Source organism: Nymphalis io, chromosome 1 (genome assembly GCF_905147045.1).
Source record: "Nymphalis io chromosome 1, ilAglIoxx1.1, whole genome shotgun sequence".
Lineage (NCBI taxonomy): Eukaryota > Metazoa > Arthropoda > Insecta > Lepidoptera > Nymphalidae > Nymphalis > Nymphalis io.
In genome coordinates, this window is record NC_065888.1 from 14,783,899 (window position 1) to 14,810,743 (window position 26,845).

Here is a 26,845-nt window from a genome sequence, read left to right on the forward strand (position 1 = left end):
TGAAGTCCATAGAGTAAATGTTAGCTGCCGGTCAACCGGTGTGGATGTCGCTTAATAGTTTGTGTAGCTCTACTTTGTTCCTCAAGCTTGAATTAAAAGTACTATAAGAAATATTGTGTTTTATTTAATCAACCATAAGACAAAATACCATATTCGTGTATGGGAGACAACGCGATCGATTTGGAGAAAGCGAAATTTTTGGAGATCTTACCTTAAAACCTTCCTAAAATGCTTACGAATGAATCCAAGAACACTATTAATATTTTACAGATAAATACAAAAATATTTATGCTATTAGATATTAAGTGCGTCTCATGTACTCGTTTATCCAACGACGTGTATTGTTTTTCGTTATTGCTTTTTGTTGTCAATTGTAGTTGTTGAAATGAATTCTGGTAACGGCAAAGAAGGAAGTTGAGGGATATCGAAAAATAAACAAATGGTTGTTTTTTACAAAAATATCACAAATTTTGAGCCAAACCATCTAATTGTGCTGACAAATAGAGGAGCCGGTTGGCGTGGTTGGTAGATACTTGCCTTTCACGCCGAAGGTTGTGGGTTCGATTCCCACCCAGGACAGACATTTGTGTGCATGAACATTTCTGCTTGTCCTGAGTCTGGGTGTAATTATCTATATAAGTATATATTTACAAAAGAAAAGTAGTATATGTAGTATATCAGTTGTCTGGTTTCCATACCACAAGCTTTGTACAAGCTTAATTTGGAATTAGATGGCTGTGTGTGAGAAATGACCCAGGATATTATTATTATTAAATACGTAAATTTTGTTGTAAAAAATACAAATTTAAGTATACTCGAACATTTATTCATATTTTTATTGCATTATAATCTTTAAATTGTAATGTAATGTTTAAAATATGGAAGTTTATTTGTCAATAATGTTCAAACGGCTCATGTTTTATTTATGATTATTTTGCAGATTGAGATATAGCCAAGTTACTAGCAGACGCCTAGCAGTAACTGTAGTGAAAGGTATGGGTATTAAAAAAAACACATCAATTCAGATTAAAATTTTACTAATGGATACATTTTAGTTACATAATCAACAATAGTCATAAATAACTAGGCGTTAACAACTAGCTAGTACAAGAATTGTTACATATCGTTCTATACAATTTTTTCATTTCACACCACACAAGTTGTATCGGAACTAAATGAGAAATTATTAATTAACGTGAAAACGGATCCATCCATTGTAATAGACAGCCAGGCGAGATATGACGTCATCTCTGACGTTTACGAAACTTTTATCGTTAGAAAATACATACGTCTGTAGTTACACTATACTAATACAACAAGACAGTAGATTATCCTTGATTGAAAATGGTACAAATTCTGTTGTACACAATGACTCGATAAATTTGACAGATAAAAAAAAATTGCTGATCCTGTAATTACTTTTTCATATAATATTTTTATTATGATATTGTGTACAAGATAATCTGTATTTTTATATTGTTTTTTTATGGAAAGTTACAAAAGTTAGAAAGTTACATGCTTAAAACCTTACACTATTACAGGATAGACTGAAGAAAAAAAGACTGATCGATACTGCAATACTATTATAACAGTGGTCCCATTTATTTTAATCGGAATCACTTACAAATTAGTAACGAACTTAATTATATTCATATATTAATGTTTAATTTAAATCTTGAAACAATTTTTGCACATATTTCTTATTTGGATAATAACCTTTCCGTTCCGTTTTCAAGTTACCTAATTAAAATTAAATTTTTATATATATTTCAAGTCGAGGTAAGTTTCAGAATCGAATTATGATTCTGAAAATTATTTAAGTCGATTATGGTTGAGAAATATTTCCAACGGAATATTGTATAATTGACTATGATTTTTTTTAAATTATGTTATAATTATATAAAAGAAATTATTAATGAAAATACTAAAGTTTCGATATGTTTACGTCGTATTACTGGGTGGTCGTTGTTTATAATTGTTTAATATCAAGCTATACCTCGATCGGGTGAGATTTTCGTTGAATTAAAATTAAAACAAATGAGAATTCACTTTTCTAGTTCAGTCTTGAGTATTTTCTCTAAATTGACTAACACATTGGCCCTTAATTCCGTTAAAGGCCACACTATATCGATTGTCATATTCACCCGTTACGGAATTTATTACTACACGACAAGCTTCAATTAAAACTAATATGCAAGGAACAGATATTATTTAATTAATTGTAATTGTTTCTAATATTATCATTAGTAACCATTCTTGTTTCATTACATACATAGACATAGCGCATAGTTCCAAGTGTAGTGCTAGCTTAAGGACGCATTGGCAGCATTGCATCGGGGTTTGTGTCAGCCGTACATCAGACTTGTCTTTGATTTTCACATACTCGTGGGAATATTACGATTTTATTATTCAATCGACGTAATTGAAACAGGAATAATTAATAATATAACGTTCCTGTACCTTGCATACGTTCTGAATCAAAAACAATATTACCATAGAGTTCAGTTGTCAAGTCGCAGCGTCACTAACCAGTAATTTACATCCTACACATTTGATGCTAATAATTGATTCACATTAATTGAGAACAAATTGACAGATCCCTTTAACAAGAAACTACATATAGATTAATATTCTCACGTCAATATATGATTAATACTGAGTAAATTCATTAAAATCGTATTAGTTACACGACACACGAGGACAGCTAATATTGTCATATTAACATTTCATTAAGCTAAGTTTATTTAATTGGCTTTTTAACGGACCCGGGCTCCTAATATAGCATATATGTATGTGTTCGTACGTCATAACTTCCCATACACACACATGTAGTTACACTTGAATTATTTGTGATACTATGAAATTATCATGAATTAATTTAATTTAGTCGATTTCGTTTAGGACCTAATCACAGAGCAGTCACGTTGTGACGTTGCCATTATTTTTTTAAACGTTACAAATAGAAACGTTGTACTCGCATTTAATTTTGAAAATTTACTCTAATCGCACCCAAAAGTTTAATTAAATCGAACCATAAAAAAAAATTATTTCCGTTATCTGATAATTAAAATCGTAAACCACACAACTATAAATATCCACACCGCCGTGTCTATGATTTTGCCCCAAACCATTTCTATGTATAAGCTTTATTTACCTAAAAATATCAAGAAAAATTAAAGGCGATCGATTATTATTTATGATATAAACACTGATCTATGGAAATTTACAAAATGCGAGACTGAGAAATAGCTTTTCAAAAATAAACGATTGATTTAGAGGGAAATCGAAAATGATCTATTAAAATACGGTTTATGTCTAAAGTCTATGCGTTTAATTGTCTATAACAGGGGACGAATTCTATTACATTCTGAGGTAACTAATTTATACGGAAACTTCAAAGTCCAGCGAGCGGTCCTTAAATTGACTTAACTAGCCTACTTCTAATATATCGTTTAAATAAACAAATCATTAAATAAGATATATCAAAGATTTAGTAAATACGTAAAGGACAGCCAGAGTTAACAGTTCAACAGAAGATGCAAGTATATCCTAGCAGCTGTACTTACGAAACAAAAAAATTGCCCTTTTTATAAAATAAAACAAAAATGTAACTTATCCATATAACACTACTTGAGACTATTATTGCAAAAGGTCGTATGTAAAACTACCGATTACGTATGCTTTTTTAATATGAATATAATTCGTTTAAGGCTTGAATTATTTGCAAAAAGTATTAACATAATAATAATAAGATATAAGAAAAATGTCCTTTTTATGCTCTTCTGCAAAATACAAGACTTAATATACAGTCCTTTGCACTATTTGCTCATAAACTTTAAGTTTAGATTTAAAATCACATTAAGTCGTACTTTACAGGAAACTGTGGATTAGAACGAAAAAAAAAATCTGTGAGATTCTTCGGTAAACATAAGAACCGGTTTGATTATATCAGATTCAAACATACTCTAAACGCTATTCCAAGTACGTTTCGGAACTATGGCAACTATATAATTTAATTAATATATATGGCAACATTTATATTTGTTAAGCTATGTTTGAAATCGGAACGCCATTTCCGTACGACGCAACTTACTCTTATATTCTTTTTTTAATTTACTTTTTATATTTATTTATTTTTACTATGAAGTATAAACAATGTTTACATACGACGTTTTGCGATATAGCAATATATAAACATAATATAAGCCGAACATATATAACTATAATTAAAAAAAAAAATCTGAATACAAGTCCTTACAAACTACAAAACTGGTAACCGTCTCATTTATAAACTTTATATAAAAAGCATGTTATTGTAGAAAATAACTGCTTTTTTTTGTGTTTTAGATTTTATTAACTTATTTTTTGTACTTATGATGGACGAACGAATAAAATATTCCATTGGTTCAAGTTGATTAATATATTATTATTTAATACAGATTATTGTACTTGAAACTTGTTATTATCGACTCTTCCCAATTATCTGAAGTCTTCTTGTTTTCTCTTCCATTCATCTCAATCTCTAGCCATACAAATTTCTTACAGCCTCTCTTCTTGCACAAGTCATCTCGTAAACAGTGTATGATTGTTCAGACTAATATATAAATAATATATGATTATTCAGTTATATGAAATAATAATCATAAATTTATATGATTATTCAGTTTATACTACAGCCGTTTATGACATTCATCCCTTCCACTACACGTTCATACAACGATAAATAATTATTTCCGACGTTTCTATCACTTTCTTGTACGTATTCATTTGCTACCGTTTCAATTCTTGACTCATACATACAATCATATTTCTTGGCATCCGTCCGTCACCGTTCGTATATTTGCAAGCCAGTCAGACACCAGTCGATTGTAAGTTATATTCGCTTTATTTGTACATTCGAAACGAACACGTTGTACCTTATCGTTTATAAACAAGACAGTTATACAGCTGATAAAATTTCGCACCACAGATATCGAAATATTATATATTTTAAAAGAGCAACACTATCTACTATATATATATATACTTATATATATATAGAAATAAATAATAAACATCGATTATACGAACACTATTATATATTTAGCCATTTTGCATCAGGCAGATCGATATAAAATATGAAAATATCCTCAACAAAGTAAATTTCGCGTTAAATTTTCGAAATACATGAGAATTTTAAATATAATTTTACTTAAGTTTAATGATATGATAAAAGCGCAATGTTATACGTATCGAATTCAATTATTTAATTTCGTTGGGTGTGATCGATCGCGGGCCTATTGTGGAATAATGTGAAATAAAACCGCCACAGATACAAAAATGTACAAATTATTACAGACAACAAAAAACAACAGTCCATAATGAATGAGATGAGAAAAAAAAATTATACTAGAAAGTAAACCGAAGTAAAATTGAGAAATATTATAAAACCATTATTTTATAGATTCATTACTTAATACTAAAAAAAAATACAAACATATCAGTCACATCATAGCCTCTACGAAGATCGAAATAAAAAAAAAATTGTTCTAACTCGTTATAGCGATTAAAAATCTTTGGTGTGAGTTTATTATGAATGGGAATATTTTGAGCCTCATACGAGAAAAAATAGCATTCAGAGAATTTGCTTATTATTAAAAAAAGATAATAAACTAGGACCTGGTTACCTACATACAATTGTCTAAGCCGTAATTCGTAAGCTACCTTGGCTTGCTAATTACGAAGCCGAAGTCTACAATAGTCGATGAAAACCAGGTTAGCTTCTACTATCCGTAAGCAAAACGAATCGTTTTTAAATGTAGTAACCAGTTTTAAAAAAATTAAAACCTACAATAAAATTACAAATTATTATCCCAGACATTTAACTTAATGTTATAATACTGTTTTCGAACGAAATTATTCAAGCGATCTAGAATATTTCAGATCTATGTGAGAACGAACAAGGGAGAGGACAGATTAAATATATTATTTTAATTGCAAATATAAGGTTTTTTGAAAAGGACGATTGCTCTTTTACAAAATAAATTGAAAATTTTTAGATAGTATTATAGTGTTAATAAAAATGTGCAATTTCAAACCTTATCACTATAGAGATAGGATTTCTAAAAGATTGGAAGAAACGTTGGAGATTCACAGAAGTCGATATAGTCTTATATTATTCGCTGTTTAATATACTTAGGCCTTTTAGATTCAAAGTCTTTTTCCAATAATATCGAAACAATATAAATAAAACTTACAGCAAGTACGATGTAGGGTAAACAAATATAATACAGTGTGTAACAAAAACAAATCTGCTACTTTAAAATAAATCACATTGCAATCGGAAATTATTTTTGTCACAACCTGTATATAACTTAAGAACCGTTTTAAATTTACCTTAGTCGAGTTATTAATCATATACCAAGTACGTAACTCCGGGCAGTGCCGGTCTAGTGGGCTTGCTGTATGGAGGCCAGGAAGGCGGGGTCGACGGATGCCACTTTCGCGGTGAGGAAGGCGTGCATGCAGAACAGCAGGCTCTGGAGGATCTGACATTCTAACTCCTGCAAACATAAACATTTCTAATTAAAATAAAATTATAATAATTATTGATTGCCTACCTTGGTCCATAGTACAGGAGGTAAAAGTGATCTGCAATTCTGTAAACGTTAGAGAAATAAAACTTTTTCGTTAGAAAACAATTACACACAACTGTATATATTGTCACTCAAAAACGATCTTTTTTTAACGCTGAAAAAACGCATCACGCGTTTCCCCCACGGGAACAGTGGGGTATGTGGGGCTCGCCGGTGTCCAAGGGCCCGAGTGCACTATGAACATCGGAATACCCATTAAAAAACCAGCGGTACCCTTTCCGTCTTAACGAGGAGCGCCACGGGATCCCTTTCGCATGCGATCGTGACGACACAAAACACGTAAGTGAGGTCGTGTTTGTGGCTCGGACTTGTGAAACGAGTGGAGCGTAAGAAATTGCATTAGTAATGGTGTGTTTTATTGGTGGTAGGGATTTGCAAGTTCGATTTAAGTAGATACCCGCTCATCATATTTTCTGTCGTCAAGCAGAAATACAAAGAATCGTTAAGTTCGGTTTAAAGTGTGAGTGAACGAGTGTACGAAGGACATTTTAGGTTGACGCCCATTGAATATATAAGGAATAGTTAACATATTTTACCATGGTGGTGATCGCTTACTATTAGACGGCCTAATTGTTAGGTCATATATTTATTTTTACTAAAAAAATGCGCTTTAACTCATTTTTCGCTAAAAAAACGAATCTACTTGGTACCGAGAATTGAATGCGTATGAGGTCATCGGTTGCTTAATCTAGTTCTTAGAGCTTTATATTAGACAGAAAATAATAAAATATAAATGATTTACCTTAGTTTCGATAACTTTCGTTTCGGTGTCTTGGAAGTGTAATTTCAATTTAGATTTTCCATCGTCGCTCGATCCTCTCAACTGAGAAAATCTAAAAGTAGGGACACCATTAGACTCGGGACCACTGGATACCCAGCAAGCGCGGCGACTACTACGACCCGGCGGAGCACCTGTACGACCAGACGGGGGCGGCGCCCGGCGTGCCCTCGCTGAGGGAGAAGCCCGCCGACCAGTCCAGCGTGAGCCCGGCGGCTCGGCCCATGTGCACCACCGTGAACGTCTTCTTCTGCAAACAGAGGGAGCTGTAGCAGGCGGGGGGGGGGGGGGGGGAGACGGGCGGCGGGGCGGCACCCACCCCGAGGCGCACGACGGAGGCCACGACGTTGTTGGTCCAGGCGGCGTCGAGGCGCAGCAGGTCGTGGCGCGTCTCGGCGCTGAAGTACCGCGGGCCGGGCGCGGCCAGGCTGCCGGCGCTGGACTGCAGCAGGAAGCAGTGCTGCCGCCAGTCCACCGTCTCGCTCTCCTTCACGGTGCGGAACATGGTCTGGTACACCTTGAGCGTTTCGGGGCACTTGGCCAGCTCGGCCACGCTGGCGGGCGGCACGTCGAACAGCATCACGTCGGTGCCCTTGAGCACGAGGAAGCGCGGCCGGTAGCTCTGCCAGGGCTGCGCCGCCGACACCAGCCCCTCGTGCACCCAGCCCATGTACTCGATGCGCTCGCCGCCCGCCAGGTGCCGGTTGAACAGCTTCATCTGCCGGCCGACGGAAACGATTGCAGTACTATTATTTAGCAAGTGAGACACAGACATACGTTATTCTATTTTCACGAATATCAAAAAATTCATTAGAGAAAGACAATCTACAAATATTTATGTCACTTACTCAACCGCACACAGTATTTTTTTTCTTTTCAAAATATAGTTTCCATTTAACTACACTTTTATCGGCGAAGTTTAATACCTTCTCTAAATAACCATTAATCGCCGACTCCACTTTTTTATAACAGGTATTTCATCTCCCATCCTTTCCTTAAATTTAGAAAAAGAAAATAATCCAAATAGGGCGGATGAGTAGGCTATTCGTTTTTGAAAACATTAACTAGTTGATTTTATTGAAATCGCCCTTTTATCGAATCGCCGAGATTTTTCCTTTTTAAAGATACTAATCAACGAAAAAGACACACGTATTAAAAAATTAAAAACATATTGCCAGCACCATGCCATGATGGAAGGTCTTTCGCCTTGTTTAGAGCCGCTTCACTTTCAGGCCGTGGTACACACATACACAAACACACAAGCACGCATGCAAACAGGCAGGCGCACACACACACACCCACACACACACACAGTACCTGCAGGTTGGTGAGGCCGGTGATGTTGTCGGCGATGCTCTTCAGCCAGTGCGAGAGCGCGGCGGGGTCGTCCACGTGCACCACGCCCGAGCTCTGCTGCGGTCGCGCACCGCGCACCTGCAACCGTGACACACTCGTAGCTCATACTCAGTCGTATAATGAGACTCAGTAAAATTAAATGGACATTGACCCTCGACTAAATAGGAAATAAGAAAAAAAATAAAATTCATGCTGTCATTAGATAAATATCCAAATTAAAATAACATGTAAGTAAATTAAGAGTTTGTATGTCTCGTACCTCAAAAGCACCTGGCCTTAGTTTGTCGGTACCGAAAACGTATCGAGTCACGTAACCCATCATGAGAGGAACTGGAACAGAGATAACGCTGATGAATTTCTATCCTATCCGCCATAATAAATAAAAACCTTTCTCTATTAAAAACTACAACAATTGTACTTCTGAAAATACTCGATCGATTAATAATACTACGATTCGTTTTCAGTGATCTCGACCTCTACAGTTATTAAGAGCGCTATTACATTTCAACCGTCATTTTTTCATTAAACGGTAAACTTAGGTGTTCGTATTCTGAGAAACTAAAAGACTTTGAAATTTTGAACTTATAAAAATATAAAGAGCAGTTATCAGTAAAGATCATAGCGGCTTCAATTTTATAAATTTGGGCTTAGCTATTTATTAAAAGTCAAAACGCCAAAGCAAGTTTATCAGTCGTCCGGTTTCCATAGTACAAGCTCTGCTCAATTTGGGATCAGACGGCCGCGTGTGAATAATGTCCCAGGACATTATTATTATTATCTGGGAGTATTCCATGAACCAATAATAGAGCGAGTGTCGGCAACATAAGTAGGAGGATAGCAAGGCGCGGCCACTGACCGGAGACGACGTCGACCCAGTCGCGCGCGGCGTCGGCGCGCTCGGCGCGGTCGGACGCGGCGGAGGGCGGGCGCGAGCGGCCCGAGCCCGCCGCGCTGCCGGGCCGGCTGCCGTCCGAGCCGTCCGCCCACGCGCTCTGCGCACACAAAACGGTTGAGCCTCCGAGTTACACGTGGAAGGTCTGCGAGTTCGACCGATGATTCCCTTTTGGGAGCTTTTGCTGCTACTGATTGGATCGTTCCAATTATTATATATCATATCACCATACTTTAATATTTCTCTCAATTTTGGTTTTAACATCCCGACTTACACGTATTGATCGCCTCCTTTTGTCACGGTATTGGAGGCCCGGCATATGTTTTAGATTGATGTTCGAGGCGACGGAAATGGATATATGAAATGAGTACGTAAGACAAAGTACAAAAGTAGCTCCCGCGTATCGAGATATGGATGTGTTACAAGGACAAAGTTAAATTAAAATGTTGAAGGTCGTAGGATGAAGAAAGTTCTAAAATAAGATGGACTGCATGCGGAATGACACGTGTAAAAAGAGCTGAAGACATGACTTGCGACAGACACGTTACTAGATTACCTGCCAACCCCCATTCGTTTCGCCGTTACGCTCGCTGTTACAATTTGCATCAACTTTATTATGAAGAGAGGGGTGTTCGTCTCCCGTACTACTGTCCGTATCGGACGCGCCATCCGCTGTTCCTTAAACAGCAAAGTAAAATCTTGTAAGCCAATAACATTTATTTTTATGTACGTAAGTTAGATCTGACGAATGTGAACCATGATGATGAAATTGATCGCCAAAAGTCCAGTCAGTCAGTGTACGCGGGCGCACCTTGCTTCTGCAGGAAGGGCGTGGCGGCGCGGTAGTGCTTGACGGTGAGCACGACGATGTCGCCCGCGTTGCGCAGGATGTTCACGGCGTCGTCGTGCTTGCACGCCGTTATGTACTCGCCGTTCACTAAAACACGACCACTTGTTCACTTCGGGGACATTTAAACGGACAAATCGATGGGCAACCTCACTGTTGCATTATGTCATGACCGATGTCGGCTACGGCGGCTATCTTAAGACTAGCCAAATTAACTCGAGTACAAGTAGCAATTTACTGTTGGTATGGCTTCATGCAAGTTCGTCTGGCTACGTACCACCCACTCAACAGATATTCTATCGCGAAACAGCAGTACTTGATATTATTGTGTTCCGGTTTGAAGGGTGAGTGAGCCAGTGTAATTACAGACACAAGGGACATAACATCTTATTATAGTTTCCAAGGTTGATAGCGCATTGGCGATGTAAGCGAAGGTTAACATTTCTAACAATGCCAATGTCTACGGGCGTTGGTGATCACTTGCCATCAGGTGGCCCATATTCTTCCGCCTACATATGCTATAAAATAAAATAAAATACTTTGTAATCGCTAACTCTCACTATCCGTTAGCAAGGCAAATCCAATACGACTCGAAATAATATATAGTGCAGGACCAAAAACTTTACCGACAATAATATCTTATCCTAAAATAACGAATTTCTAATGAATAGAAAAAAATGACCGTAATAACAGGCCCTATAATAGGAGATCCGATGACTAACGGGAAGTTTGTGAGGATAGAGAAATTTCAGTTACGCAAAAATTACTGACCGGATATGCATGAAAGTTGGAATAGCTTATATACTGACTTAATACATGGGCTACCTAAGAACTGCCCCTCCTCACACGTAGGCATCACCACGAGCAGAAGCTAGTTTACCATCTTACTTAAAAAAATTGTAAGTAAACCGTAATTTGATTCGGAATAACTTAGTCTATTTCAAATTATACACTAATATAAAATGAAAGTACATCTAGGATGTATGTATATAAATTCAGAATATCCAATTAAAGGGCGTGCCACACTGTATCTAGATCACGAACCTATAATTAGTAAAGGCTTATAAAAACATACAAGTGTACCTCGGATAGGCTTTTCATACACGTTAGTAGTAGCGGAAATTCAATACAGTTAATTCGTACTGCGTGTTTAATAAAATTCACTGCGCACGTTAATGGAATATATTTCCTGGTTTCGACCACAAGTTTGGTGTAGGCTAGATGAAAACGGAGCGTTTTTGAGACGATTGATGACATTTCATGGGGCTGTGTATTTATAGTCCAGTCAAATGATTCGGTCTGGAAAAAATGGAGAAGTTTTTTCTAAAACGTTTATTATAATTTTTTGGGTGCTTAATACGAATTCCAATTCTACTTCCCGAAGGATGAAAACCTCAAAAATTGCGACTTTATTGCAAAAAAACCTTTAAACTATCCACTGGTGGTAGATTATTTTACGCAAAAATAAATAACTTTATATTGCCTATTAAAATTATTCCTTAAATGTATTCTTTGGTTACAGTTTGGTACTTTGTGTAAAACCCCGTTTTCTCGTTAGTTTTTCGTTTGTAAATCTCAAGCTATACTTACAAAAATCCTTGAATTCTGCTCAAAGTACATTATATTTCCTACAAATTGCACACTTAACCTGTTCATTTCTTTTGGCCAAACCGTACAGCTGCAAGAGCGCGTTTTATTTTCTTGCTGTTTAACGCGAAACATGAAAAACGCAAAATTTAATAGAGATATTTATGTATCATATATAACTATTTATTTGATCTTAATCAATCCAATCAATATTTCATTTTATTATATTTCAATTTATATATAACTATTACGTATATATTTCTAAATGAAAATTCTAAATGAACATGAAAATAACATTTTCGTATTACTTGCGCAGAAATGAGAGAAATATATATATATTTTAGTTCGACTCAAAGTAAAATTACCGCAAGCCACTTGTCTACCGTAAATAATTCTAGGGAACGACATTTCGAATAATTAAATTATTTTACAGCAGCAAACTCGGCTGTGAATGTTGCTTCTAATTAGGGACACTATACAACAAACTGCACTCAATTGAGTAACGAGCTACATTTACATCATTGAAAAGCATAAAAATAGAAAAACTCAGCTATTTAATACCAGAAAAAATTAGAGAATTATTAAATAATCCGCATTACGCTCCTTTCTCGGGGAATAGTCTACGACTTTTAGGAAGAAATTATGATGAAATTATTATGAGAGTATGATGCAAATACGCATTAATTAGTAATAATAATGAAATCAAAATTGAAACATCCTTCATTCGAGTAGGCTCGTGGTAAGTTAATAATAATAACTTTATTATCCTCCAGACCGGTTTCGGCCACGGCGGCCAATCTCAAGAGAGATTAGCTAACTTCGCAGGAGGTATTATAGTGCAACGGTGTGTGCGCGAACACAGGTGCACTCTCTATTCCCTAACTGTCCATAATCCTATGGGACGGCAATCCGACACGACCGGAGAGAGGACAAGCGGCTTTACGTACTTTCCGAGGCACGGGAGTGTACACACTTCCAACTTCCAGACTCTTCTGACAGAAAAACCCAATAACTTTTATTGACCAGACCTGGGAATTGAACCCAGGACCTCCGGGTTAATCATTTGATTTTTTTAAAATAAATAATTCATTTTTCAAATTAAAATTTTGATTATTTTCAATAATCATTTGACTAGACCAACGAGGCAGTCAAGCTTGCTAAGTTACCACCCGTTCGTAACGTTATTTCAACCTAGAAGTACCGATAACAAACTCAGTTAATCTCAAATCACGGTGCACTTAAAAGTGAGATCAGATGGTATCAAGCAATTGTTGGAATTTCTGATATTTTGTAAAGATTAATTTCACTCTAAAGGAAAGTTCTAACAATGAACTAATACAAGTAAGTGAAAGTCTTCACAGCAACGATCGTCACAGTCGACGATGCATTTAGTAGCGGTTACGCTAAGCCTGATAAATTAACTTTGACGTTGAACCAAGTTCTAGGCAAATTTAAAAAAAAACGAATATATAAATGTTTAAGCGTGATCATTTGGATATAAATTGTATTGAATGGATTTTAAGCCATGGTTTATTGGTGAACTACTATAATTACAGTTATAAAGGACATAGCAACATAAGGGTGTAATGAATAATATGTATAATTTATGGTGGTTACTCTTCCTCCAATAGGTATTTACGACTTACCTGTAACGAATAAAGAAACATGCATAAATAGATATCTCGCGTTACCTTTAATAACGGCGTCACCCACAAAAAGCTGACCCGTTTGATCGGCTGCTTGATCTTTGTATATCTTGGAGATGAGTATAGGCAACTTATGTTCTGCCCCACCCTTTATACTGAGCCCCAATCCACCAACTTTCTGTCGAGTTATTTGGACCATACGCTCCTGGAAAGATTACACTGAAACTTTAAATTTATTCTCCATTGTGCAAAATTATAACATTACAGAAGCATATTTATGAAAAAATTATAAAATGAAAAAAATATAAGTGAACAGAAAGCAATGTTTAATTAAATTAATCGTCAATTTTTTTTTAATTTTGAATATCTACTACTGGCTCGGAAAAAAACATTACCGCATATTTGAAACAAACCTGCAAAAGAACTCAACGCATTTAGGTATACATTATTAGTTGGTTGAATCGTCAGTTATTCAAGCGAGTGACGTGAAGTCAAGAAGATTATTTATAAAATCTCTTTATAGAAGTAAATATGTAAAATGTAGTCTTTAAATGACGATACAAATCAATTCACCAAAATGCACTGATTACCACTAGCTAACAATTCTTAAAGTCACCAATACACAAGGCCTTTTTTCTAAATGTTGATAAATGATGACGTTTTTACCCTAGCATGAGGCACACTCTTGTCTCGGGGCGGCTGCGGGGGTATGACAACCTCTCTCTGCACCGTCACCGATTCCATGGTGAGCACGAGCCGCGCCAGCCGTGGCCGCGACTTGCCGTCTGACACTTGCACCATGCCTGTGCGGATCTGAAACACACAATACGAAGCATTGCTACTAATATGATAACGATTAATTAAAATTAAATTCGAAACTAAACCAAATCAAATACCTATACAATAACTATACGCAAAGGTAATATAATGATTTTATCCTGAGCTATTTTCTAACTAATATGTTCTGTGCTAATACATCTTTCAACAACATGCCCCTCGCTTATTTAAATATCTCATAATATTTATAAATGATTCGAATTGACATATCTATGCATTTGTCTACTTAAAACGTCTACAAGTTTACGTATATTGGTAAACTATCAGTCCGATTGTGAGCTGAGCCCAATACAAACTAAACATTAACATAAGATATCCAGTTATAGTTTAATTACGTCTATGTTTTTAATAATACGTGAACAATGAAAATATCGCACGCAATACGCAAATGTACGCCATAATAAACAACAGCTATAATACTTTACCTACTATAATCATAAACAGGTGATTTTTGTTCGTTAATTAGTTATATCCGATTGATATGGAACTTTTAAATTATTATACGGACACAGGCTATACCATATTGCATAATGATTGAGACATGGATGATTATTTCAACGCAGTCGAAGGAAATTCTTGTACAAAGGAAAAATCTCTCAGTGGGCCAAGTCTCGTCTTCTTTTAAAAAGATTTGTAGTTATTTCACCCCTTTGCTTCAATGCGGTTTGATGAATACAAATGTCGCAGAATTTATCCGACACATCCATGTTTCCACACAATAATCCTTCACCACTAGACACGATATGAATTATAAACACAAATTAGGCACATAACCATCTTTTAATATTCACGTGTTCTAACTAATGGTAACGAACTCGGCTCATGTTTTCTTACATTATTAATTTTCACCCTTTATCTTTATGTCAATCAGTTTGTTTGCGGTCAAATGCAAATATTTTACGTGTCACTAATGGAATGATTTCATAAAAATTACATTCTTATTCCATTATTATTCTTTATATTTAATTTTTTTTTTTAATACTGCAACATTCAGGACTTTCCATTAAATAAATTTTAAATCCAATGAAAATTAAACAAATGTAAATGAGAAAAGGTATCGAGTCCATAAACAACAGGTTACAGTAATCAAAGCACAATGTGGGTTCTGTCAAGTCACTTCTAGCCCTAGTTTACTGGAGAGCTGCCGTTGTTAACAATAAAGGTGAAGGTCAACTAGAGAAGCATACCTTTATAAATGTGTACATTTTACATTTCCACTTTCTATTGTAACATCATTCTTGATTTAAGACTCACATCTTCATTTATGCTTTTAAAATTTCAGAAACGTGAATAAAGAAATATAGCAGCCGGAAACATCTCATTACTTAATGGGCTACGAAGTAAAATACTAGTCTGTAAATATTTCACTGTTGGGCTTTGAAATAAAGAACAGCTTCTTTACTTCGAAGCCAGTAAAACATCCCAGAGCTGGATTTTTTTTATTATAAAAAGCTTGGTGGCTGCCTTATTGGCAGCTTGAATGGTCAGTAAGAAGCATTACCCAGACATTGGTACTGTGAGAGATATAAACCATTCCTAATATTGCACCACCAACCTTCAGAACTATGATATAGTGTTCCTTGTGCCCGAAGTTACACTAGCTCACACACTCTTTAAACCAGAACACAACAGTACTGAGTATTGTTGTTTGGGAGTAGAATATCTTATGAGTGGGTAATACCTACCCAGACGAACTTGCACAAAGCCCTACCACCATGTAAGTGGGCTAAGGATCTTTCTTCTCTTAAGGAAACAAGGAGAAAAAAAGCTTATTCCAGCATGTTGTTGCAAGTTGCTGGCAAAATTTAATCAGACACATACTGATTTTTCAAGAGTTTTCCTTCAGCGCTGATCATGCAACAAATTATAAACCCTTCCATTTTTAATTAAGCACTAGAAGCCTCAATGTTACTTGCCTGAATTTGCCTACAACCTTAGACCGATGTGTTCTATCCACGAAGCCATTAAAAGACACTACATTGATAGAACAGAATTAGTGCTGATTGCATACAAATACAAGAGCCGTTTATCTAGGTAAAAGAATTTGTTAGTTTTTATTTGTAAAAATTAAGAAATATCACATACATAATAGTAGGTTTTTTAAAAATCAGTATTTTGTGCAAGCCCATTTGAGTAGACTTAGACAGTGAGCCAGTGTATTTACAATCAGAAGGGACAAAATATCTTAGATCCGGATAATAATTGCAACTTCTGCCAATGTAAGCGTGGTTTGTATTTCTTAAAATGTCATATATATGGCAAACATTACCGCTGACAATGGTCAGTGGTAATGTTTGCAGAAGACCAGATTGTCTACCTTCCTTGTAACTATTAATATTTTTAATAACACATTCTTGAACGAAATATTTAAAAAATAGCCATATAGAATCATTTTAATTTTGCCAAATCAAAATTGATATACAAGCTTTGTTCAAGTGTTTTTAAACATTGATTTGATATTTCCATTATAATAATTGAAAGTTAGATTTCTTAAGAACATTTATTAATCGAATTTTTTTTAATGAATTATGTATATACAAAGTCTAAAAATTATGTATATACAAATGTTAGTTAAACATGATTCCTGCCTTTTTGTCATCATTGATTCAATATTTGAAAGACAGCAATGTTTAACAAATCACTCATTAAGCAAGTTACTCTGAAATTAAACCTTTTATTTTAAGCACTTATTAACTTTATATTAACAGTATTCTCTGGCATTTAGTACATAATATTGTACATAAAATAAATTTAAATATAAAATGTTATACAGAATACGTTAAGTGGTATCAAATCCATTTAAAGCTATGAGGATAGATATACTTTAATTTATTTTGTCAGAAGCTTCAACAGAGAATTGTGATAGATAATGAAATAGCATTAGAAAACTGGTTACTTAAAAACTAAGTTTGTTTTAAGATAATGCCTCGTAAACTTTAAAATTAACACTTAAATTTAGTTATTTAAAAAAAAATGTTTGTTTAATATATTTTAATTTAAAGTTGCATTAACATTAATTGTTATTTATATTCATATCAAACGCAATTGCGATGATATAGTTAATTTAAATAAAGAAATGTTTGTCTAATTAAACAATGGCTTAACTCTGTAGGGGGTAAGTTTACTATTAAAGTGGCTTACTCAGTCCAATCGTAATTTCCTTTTTATTTTATTTTAATAGTTAAGAATACAGTAAAATAACAGATAAATATTTATATAAAACCGAAATTAAAAATTAAAAAAAAACTATTTCTGTTTCTAATAATGGGCGTGATATTATTTTACAAGCATTTCAATATCTTACCTTTTCATCTTTCCTCTCCTCTATGGGTGTCATCATTGTGGATAATACACCATAACGAAATAACAGATTTTTAACTAATTACCAAGTGGTACATAACTCAATTATTTGTTCTCTTGTCATTCTTATACACTATACGAGCACACTTTCAAGGGATCATTACTAATTACTCGAACACTGACCTCTCACGATTACTATTAATTATTTACGAGATTCACATAACAAATACGAAAAACAGGTCACTGGCTTGCAATAAATCAATAGACGTGAATGGAACCAAAACAATCCACAGTTAATTGAATATTTTTTCGATTTATTACAAAAATATCTGATCAAAATGCTAATGCTCCATAGTAGTCTATTGACACTATTGTTCCTAATACTTAATGAGGCTCAAAATCGTATCAATAAATGGTTTTATAATAGGTTTTTATGAACAACATGCAATCTTCACAACAGCTAAGTATGTACTGACTACAGAGCCGAAGTTGCCAGCAAAAATTTGACAATATATTGTCAGGAGTTAAATAATTAAAGCTTTCAACACATTCTAGTTTGTGTCATTTAGTATATAATATTGTATATCATATAAAAAGAAAAGTTGTTTGTTTAATAGTTTAAATAGTATTGAATTAAAAATCAACAGTAATAATGCATTGCAATGTAGACGTATTAAAACAAACTGTATTTATTATAACTATATTTTTACTACAACGAACAGCATAGTGAGCGCAGTTTTGACCAGTAACCTCTTTTAAATTTGCTTTAAATTTATAATTTTGCATACGTATGGCCCATGACTGGCGGGGAATATGCGAAAATATGACTTTTCCGTTTCAAGACGTTGCACCTCTCAAACGTCAACTTCACTTGTTCATACAGACAGGGTGCAGTGTGTACTAAGCTTATTCTCTTTAGTCGACCGTTTTATTTATTTTATTTAATAATAGATAAAGAAAGGTTTTCAATAATTATCTTAACATTAACGGAAAATGTAAAAAATAACATTTGTAAATATATTTAAATAATCGCGATTATTATTTACCTTAAAATTGATAAACCACTTTTGAACTAGCAACATTAAACAGGTACTGCATAAAAGCTATGCGGTATGGGCAATAATTTTATAAAGATACCTCTTACTTTACTACTTTTTACATCTATAATATACTTAGGTGTGGACGTATTGTATTTGGTTTGTACAAAGCAATATTATTGAAAGCAACTTTTGGCTTATTCTGAATTTTGAGTCTCAAAAGTTAGGTTGTCCGCGGACGAAGCCGCTACGAGAGAATTTATTTCACTTCGAATCAAATAAGAAAATATAGATAGGTACTTACTTAATCCAAATTTATTTATTGGAAAAGTAGGATTATGATGTGGGTATAATAAGTTGTATAAATAATAAATAGCTTTTACGACACACACTTTTATTTCCATCCCTCGTCCTAATATTAAAATTAATAATTTTATTATTACACAACATGTATATAGAAAGATTTTTATACAATAGTGTATAATTAAACGCTAATCAACTATTATAATCAACAATACAGTAAAAAGAATTACGAATCGCTTAAATTAGCAGTCTATTTTAATGATATGTATCTTTTGCGGATTGGAACAGCCGTTTTAACATTTACTTAGAGATATAAAAGCGTCACTCAGCTAATTACAATTATTATTTTCTAATTCATTATGAAGTTAATCGCAAACAACATCTTATTCATCACCTCAATATTTATAAATATTTCAAAATGACACGCATTCAATGAAATTATGACATGTCAAGTGACGCCATTTTGAAAAAAATATCTGAGCGACCTTTAATTTAGTAATTTATGATTTATGAATTTTATGTCTAACTGATAAATTGTGTGCATAAATTAATATACTTATTAATATAAGACATACAATTGAAATTAAAAGCAAGGTCAGAATGAGATATGGCCTAAAATTAAGCATGAAATACTTCTTAAATTATTTCACAAAAGGAACGCTTATCAGTTTACGCTTTTTTTTAGCATTATTTTAAGTTATCAAATTATGCACACAAAATTATCAAAAAATCTATGTGTTCGCTGTGAGAAATACATTTATAGTTAAGCAATTCCGAAAATATTTTAATATTAACATTAAGTACAATGCTATTTAATAACTTCCTACAAAACAATACCAGTAAGAACCTATGTAGTATTATTTTTTTAAACTACCTACACTATTCCACCTATAAAATTATTACGAAATCATATTAATATTTAAATTACTTTGTTTTTTTTACGATATCATTAAGCAAAAGTTTAGTGCCATTTCATGACGTCATTATCTCACAGCAAACGAAATTATCTAATTTATTATTATTTACAAAACCATTACCTTTACAAGTATGCCTTTTAACAGCATTTAAATAAATCACATTATAATATAGGTAAATATAATCTATATATAACAAATATTCTTAACACTTAGCTACGGGAATCGTAAATGTAATCACAAAGTTGTTTAAGCCTTGACTAGATCGGTTCCTATATTAGAAAACGAATTTTATTTCCTGCATTAGAAAATGAGTTTCTATATAAATTGCTGGTGAAATCGTCTTGAAACAGTATGGAAAAAAATCGATTTTGTTTTTGTAATAGCTTAAACAGAAACTTATAAATTTAAACCATTTATGATAAGTTAAATACATTTATGTATAGGAACCGGTGATATTATTATATCAAATGTAGGCAGTATCAAATTTAACTAACGCCTGACGGCTCTTACACTTATCACAACTTACAATCAAGTCGAAAGCTAAAAAAAAATGGTGTCAAAACAGTTATTCTCATTATTTTAGAAAACAATGTATAATGCAAATTTAGAAATATTCTTTAGATTTTTAGGTAATGATTTAATCGGAACACTTTTGGTTTTAATAGAAATAGCATACGAGTACGAAAAGAAAATCTCTCTTGCAGCTATACTATAGACGTAAAGCGTCCCAGGTACTTTTTCCGTGATGAAGATGGCGTAAAAATTTACCAGAATTTCTTTGTAGTTTTATAGCAAACTCTGGCTTGCATTTAAATTTGAATCAGTGCTGACGTTTTCGCATTGAATAATCCGTAATTTTTTTATATTATTACAATATTAAGACGCAAAAAGCTTATTCCATCAAAAACCTATCTAATACAGGTAAATTTGTTCAGAACGGTTTTAGTCAAGAGTTAGAATTTGTTAGAGTACTAATGTATATAAAATCTACAATGGACCATGGGATGTTACACGTGAATCGTGCATTCCCGACGTTCTTGTTCCTTCCTCTGCTGGTATCTGAAATGTTTAAGATAAAGATCAAATAAAGAAGACATTAGTTAATTATTATTCTTTTAAATTAAATTTTAATCTGCGACCTGATACCGTTTTTGAACTGACACGTTACTAAAGTACAAAATATCTGTCGATCCTTTTCTCTAAATTTTCTTTGGAGTGCTCCAGGTGTGATGTAATCCTAGTAATAATATAAGTATTAAATTTATATTGAAATCTAAAATTAGTTATTACTAATTTGTACTTGAGCCTAAATTTCAAAAAAAAAAAAATTTAATTAATTGAATAATAAATTATAACAAAGGCGCACGAAATACTTAGTTAATTATCGTCGTCAAAATCAACTGATTGTTTAATAACACGCATAAAACGAAGTTTTCACACAAATCTAATGTCTTATCTACGATTCGACGAAAACGATTGTTACGCCAATTAATCATTTCCTACATATTTAGATACAATTTTCGAACGTTATACAATTTTTGTATAACATTAATTATGAATTTTGGCCAATATCGGTTAGTCAGTTAAACTAATTAGATTGTAAATATATAATATTTAATTTCATATATTAATACTTACTGCATTTATGAAATAATAATAACTACTCATGTTTTCAAATTGATTAGAAGAATAAATAGTAATCTGTGTGGCATTTTTAAGTAATTCGTGGAAAACATTTTTCGAATTTTTAATATATTTTACGAGCATTTAAATATAGGTACGTTAAATGAAATATATAAACGATTAGCTACTTCTGGTTATATGTATACGTACCAGAAGCTGTGTCGCAAATACCAACAACAAAAAAAGTTTCAATATTAATCAAATACGGACATAAACAAACACCCATTTTAAATATCATCACTACTCTTAATGCAAAAAGACGTATGTAAAAAAGATGTAACTACAAAATCAATAGCAAACTATTTATTTCCTTATTTCTTTCTAGTATCCGTAATTCCGTAACAGCCTGTGAATGTCCCACTGCTGGGCTAAAGGCCTCCTCTCCTCTTTTTGAGGAGAAGGTTTGGAGCTTATTCCACCACGCTGCTCCAATGCGGGTTGGTAGAATTCACATGTGGCAGAACTTCAGTGAAATTAGACACATGCAGGTTTCCTCACGATGTTTTCCTTCACCGTAAAGCACGAGATGAATTATAATCACAAATTAAGCACATGAAAATTCAGTGGTGCTTGCCCGGGTTTGAACCCACGATCATCGGTTAAGATTCACGCGTTCTTACCACAGGGCCATCTCGGCTTTTTTTCTAGTATAGTATTAATATTTTTTGCTATTTGTAGTTTTCATAGTAATTGATATTATATGCAAATATATGTAAAGCACCCATTAATTCATTAAATTGATTAATAAAAATACTTAATCGTGATTTTTAGATGATTTTTTTTTTTAATTTTGACATACGACGTTTTGCACTTACAGAAGCGTTGTTAAATACATAGCGATTTCTTTAAATTAATCTTACTTGTCTATTAATGAAGATATATCAGGTGGCACGGGCGCGAAGCACCCCGAGAGGCCGTCACTCCCGTTTTGACCACCGCTGTGTGTCAATAATATTACATAGTAAGGAAGTAAGCACTGATAGAAAATTATTATGTCATTTTAATTATTAAAAAAAAAAAAAATTTGATTGTTGGGCTTTGAGCATGCCCTTGTGGATAGATTAGGTTACCACCCCTCATCACAATGAATATTCTATGGGCAAGCTGCATTTACTATTGTAACAGACACAAGAATAAAACAAAAAGCCCTTAATCCCAAGGGTTGACGATGTAAGGAATGGTTAATATTTCCAACAGTGGTGATGTCTCTGTGCGATTGTTACCACTTACCATCCAGCTCAACTGCCAGGCAGCCTACCAGTTTTAATTTTAAATAAACATACCAAAAGTTAAAGCGCGTTTCACACAACCGTTACCTATAGAAACTTTATACTGCAACTCGACCTTGAAATAAAACTGACGCCCAAAATTTTACTTAATCAAATAATAGGGAATATTAATCGCAAAAGAATAATGTCATCAACCCGTAGCTGCGCTCAAACACAGTAACAGTAACAGTAACAGCCTGTAAATGTCCCACTGCTGGGCTAAGGCCTCCTCTCCCTTTTTTGAGGAGAAGGTTTGGAGCTTATTCCACCACGCTGCTCCAGTGCGGGTTGGTAGAATACACATGTGGCAGAATTTCGATGAAATTAGACACATGCAGGTTTCCTCACGATGTTTTCCTTCACCGAAAAGCACGAGATGAATTATAAACAGAAATTAAGCACACGTAAATTCAGAGGTGCTCGCCCGGGTTTGAACCCACGTTCATCGGTTAAGATTCACGCGTTCTTACCACTGGGCCATCTCGACTTATTATAGGAACTTATGATGTTAAATATAATTATGATTACCACACGCAAACAGTACTCACGCATGTACTTTTCGTGTGCCTTACACGAGTACACTACACTACTTAAGGATGGTTACACAATCAGCAATTATAATTAATCATACAGCTTAAGATATTTCAAAGTAAATCAATAACAGATGACGGTCGAAATTTAGTGCTACGTTTTTTAAGTAATGTTTGAGTTTCTGTCGCAAAAAGGTTCCACTTGTGTAAAGGTACAAACTGTACGCGCTTTAACTTTTCAAAATAGTAGATATACAACATTGAAGTGTAAAAAAATCCTATGAATAACAGGGTATCTAAAATCAGGACTAAGTTATTATTTATTATAAAGCTGGCAAAGTTAAAAAAGGGAAAGGTTAAAAGCTAATTTGTATTAGGACAGATAAAGAAACTAAAAACATTTTTTCCGACACTATTTTTTTTATCTATCATTATATTTTATATGTATATCAAATTTACTGTAAGAATAATAATTTATATTCATGCCAAATTTAAATGTTTACCGTTGCAATAAGGTAATGAATCGAAAAACCATTTGATGTGGGTTTTTAATTTGGTATGAAACAGTGCTCGGTGGTGGCGATGGTGGTAATGACGGTGATGATGACAGCGGATGTGAGGGTGCGTGGCAGGTGTCGGGGGGCAGGGAGGTACCTGGTCTACCTGCTGGCGGTGCGCCGGCCGCTGCCGTATGCGCTGCCACCACCCGACCCGCCCGAACCTGGGAATGTGTTTGAGATAAAACTACTAAATATACTTTATTCAATGGTTTTTTTACCGGTTTACAAGATACAATTACATGTAAACCTATCACTTTAAATTTTAATCTGTCGCGATAACTGGCAAACGACTCATTAATTTTTAATTATTTTTTAATATTCGAAATATTATTAATATATAACAATAATAATGTCCTGGGACATTATTCACACACAGCCATCTGATCCCAAACTAAGCATAGCTTGTACGATGGAAACCAGACAACTACATATACTACTTTCCTTTTGTAAATACATTCTTATATAGATAATTACACCCTTATTCTTATATATTTGAAGCATCAGTTTGTAAATGTTCAATTGCAGGGAATATAGGAGGCCTATATACCCTGCAACTGCACTCCTCTAATTCAATATTAAAGCACCACCAACAGACATGTGCTGAGTTTGAAATATCGTATTCAATCTATGTGGTATATGACAAATGTGTTGGTACACGTTACCCTTGGTGGTGGTGTTGGCAGCGCTGTCGCTGTAGTCGTCGGAGTCGGACCGCTCGCGCCAGTGCGCCGGCGGGTGTGCGGGCGCGGGAGCTGGTGTTGCGCGCAGTCGGTGTCGAGCCTCTACCGTCGAGCACTTTGAGAGACTTGATTCGTCTGGAATTTTGTACATATTAATTAATCGACAATAAAAAAAATGTTTCATTTAAATATTTTTAAATTAAATGACACCAAAGACCTTGCCACCAAATATGACACAAAGTTGTTAAGAATTGTTAGCGGTTACCGTATCGATAGTGGTCGCAGGCGCGCCGGCGCCGTCGGTGCGGCGGCGCGGCGTCGTCGTCGCGGCGCGCGAGCGTGCGGAACTGCAGCGAGTGCGCCGCCGCGCCGCCGCCAAACGTCGCGTACGGGCTGATCTCGTACAGTTCAGCTGGAACCACACTTCATTATTAATTCCATTGTCTTAGTATTGTTAACAACAATAATAAATATGATATGCCTTATTGGAATTGAACTTCTATGGAGATACGCTGCATACCTTATATTTTTTTTTTGTCCCAAAACATATTACGCAAATTTTATAAGGTTAACTATTAAAGTTAGTAGCATAAATCCGGGCTGATTTAGGAAATTGGCAGGGTCATATTCCCGTGCCTCGGAATGCATATAATATAGTAAATGTTGTGTTTAACAATATTTATGTATTATTTTATTATTTATATTATTTTGGTATACCGTGTCGTGGCCAAAATAAAGCCAAGAGAACGTTATTATTGAAATAATTCTCACCTGACGAATCATCGTTGGATTTCTCGTTGCCGTTTATCGACGAGGACGAGTAGAGTTTATGACCATCTCGAAGTTTTTCTCTTTCAGCTTCATTACTTTCGCTCAGTTTTCTGTTATCCCGCAAATAGTGGTCATTTGATAAGCAGAAAAATCTAGAATCAAATGCTAAGTGATTTTACATTTTATCTTAAAATATCTCGAATATTTATATTGTTCATGCGCGAAACAACTGAAGTTTATAATTTCACGGAACCATAAAGATGGTGTTTATAATTACGAGAAATACCTTTCCTGAGAAGAACCCGCGAAAGTAGTATGAATCGATAAGTTCGAAAGTTGTTAAATAATTTATTCAACATATAACTTATATAAATATAATTTTATTAAGCATTCGATACGATTCGATGATAGACTTTTTGATAGTCAAATAGGTAAATGTAATGCATACATATTGAATCAAGTTTTGACTTTACTTTGATGCACTCACAAATTTATACGAAACACGTGTATACCGTTTCTAAAAGCTCACTAAAGACGAAAGGAAGGGAGTCACTACTATGATGGAGGACTGACTTGCGCTTGGCGTGCAGCAGGCACAGCAGCGCCGCCAGCGCCGCCACCACGACAAGCGCGCTGGCGGCGCACCACACCAGCGCCGTGCGCATCGAGCCCGTGCGCGCGCCACCCGTCGCCGGCGGGGACACGCGCAGTGGGGGGATACGACCTGCGGCATCAGCACGTCAGCATTCGCCAATCTCATTAATTTAGGGTCGACACGAATATGATATTGTGTTTTTGTAAAATTTTGCCCTTATCACAGATCGAAAAGTCAATGCATCATAAAATGAAATGACCAATTGTATTTCAGAAGCCATCAGAAGTGAAAAAGAGAATGAAGCACCTCCAGCAAGAGTGTGCGTGTCGGCGAGCAGCGTGACGCGCTCCACGCCCGCGTCGCTCCACGCCTCCACGGCCAGCTCGTACCACGCGCCCGGCGCCAGCGCGCCCACCACGTGCCGCGCCGCGCTCAGCCCCGATCCCGCCTGGTAAAACTGTTTCATTGAGCACTCGGGAGAAACATTCTTATTCAGTCAATTGTTAATTATAAAATACATTACAAATATGTCGAAATAATCTGAACAAATTGCATCGCGTTATGAGAATGGAGACCGTCGTCAACTTTACACTAGCATATAGCTTTTTTTGTGTAAAATATTG

The 26,845-nt window shown here is 34.7% G+C and overlaps 2 protein-coding genes across 4 annotated transcripts in view; both read right to left on the reverse strand.

The window, feature by feature from the left end:
• Window positions 1-1,026: 1,026 nt before the first annotated feature.
• LOC126770085 (gamma-1-syntrophin) lies at window positions 1,027-18,326 on the reverse strand. Of its 3 annotated transcripts, XR_007669435.1 has the most exons (13): window positions 17,883-18,326; window positions 14,408-14,554; window positions 13,787-13,946; window positions 10,473-10,598; window positions 10,218-10,339; window positions 9,626-9,761; window positions 9,029-9,099; window positions 8,731-8,847; window positions 7,733-8,131; window positions 7,548-7,663; window positions 7,378-7,468; window positions 6,376-6,542; window positions 1,027-1,740 (listed from the first exon to the last, which is right to left on the reverse strand). XR_007669435.1 is itself a non-coding variant. In XM_050489257.1 (12 exons), exons 1-12 carry the CDS (start codon window positions 17,916-17,918, stop codon window positions 6,429-6,431), a joined length of 1,629 nt encoding a protein of 542 aa, XP_050345214.1. In that variant the 5' UTR covers window positions 17,919-18,326; the 3' UTR covers window positions 5,849-6,428. The 3 variants fall into 3 exon arrangements, 2 of the variants coding, with proteins under 2 accessions (XP_050345214.1, XP_050345202.1); XM_050489257.1 differs by lacking the exon at window positions 1,027-1,740 and having other exon boundaries at window positions 5,849-6,542; window positions 10,218-10,333; XM_050489245.1 differs by lacking the exon at window positions 1,027-1,740 and having other exon boundaries at window positions 5,849-6,542.
• A 2,200-nt stretch (window positions 18,327-20,526) lies between these two features.
• LOC126781818 (cell adhesion molecule Dscam2) overlaps window positions 20,527-26,845 on the reverse strand; it is a 32,104-nt gene continuing 25,785 nt past the window's right edge. Inside the window, exons 25-32 of the mRNA XM_050506880.1 lie at window positions 26,529-26,670; window positions 26,201-26,351; window positions 25,628-25,779; window positions 25,122-25,268; window positions 24,839-24,991; window positions 24,280-24,337; window positions 22,679-22,756; window positions 20,527-21,194 (exon numbers count right to left, since the gene is read on the reverse strand). Coding sequence (XP_050362837.1) covers window positions 21,143-21,194; window positions 22,679-22,756; window positions 24,280-24,337; window positions 24,839-24,991; window positions 25,122-25,268; window positions 25,628-25,779; window positions 26,201-26,351; window positions 26,529-26,670 — 933 coding nt within the window. The 3' untranslated portion in view covers window positions 20,527-21,142. The remainder of the gene's footprint in view (window positions 21,195-22,678; window positions 22,757-24,279; window positions 24,338-24,838; window positions 24,992-25,121; window positions 25,269-25,627; window positions 25,780-26,200; window positions 26,352-26,528; window positions 26,671-26,845) is intronic.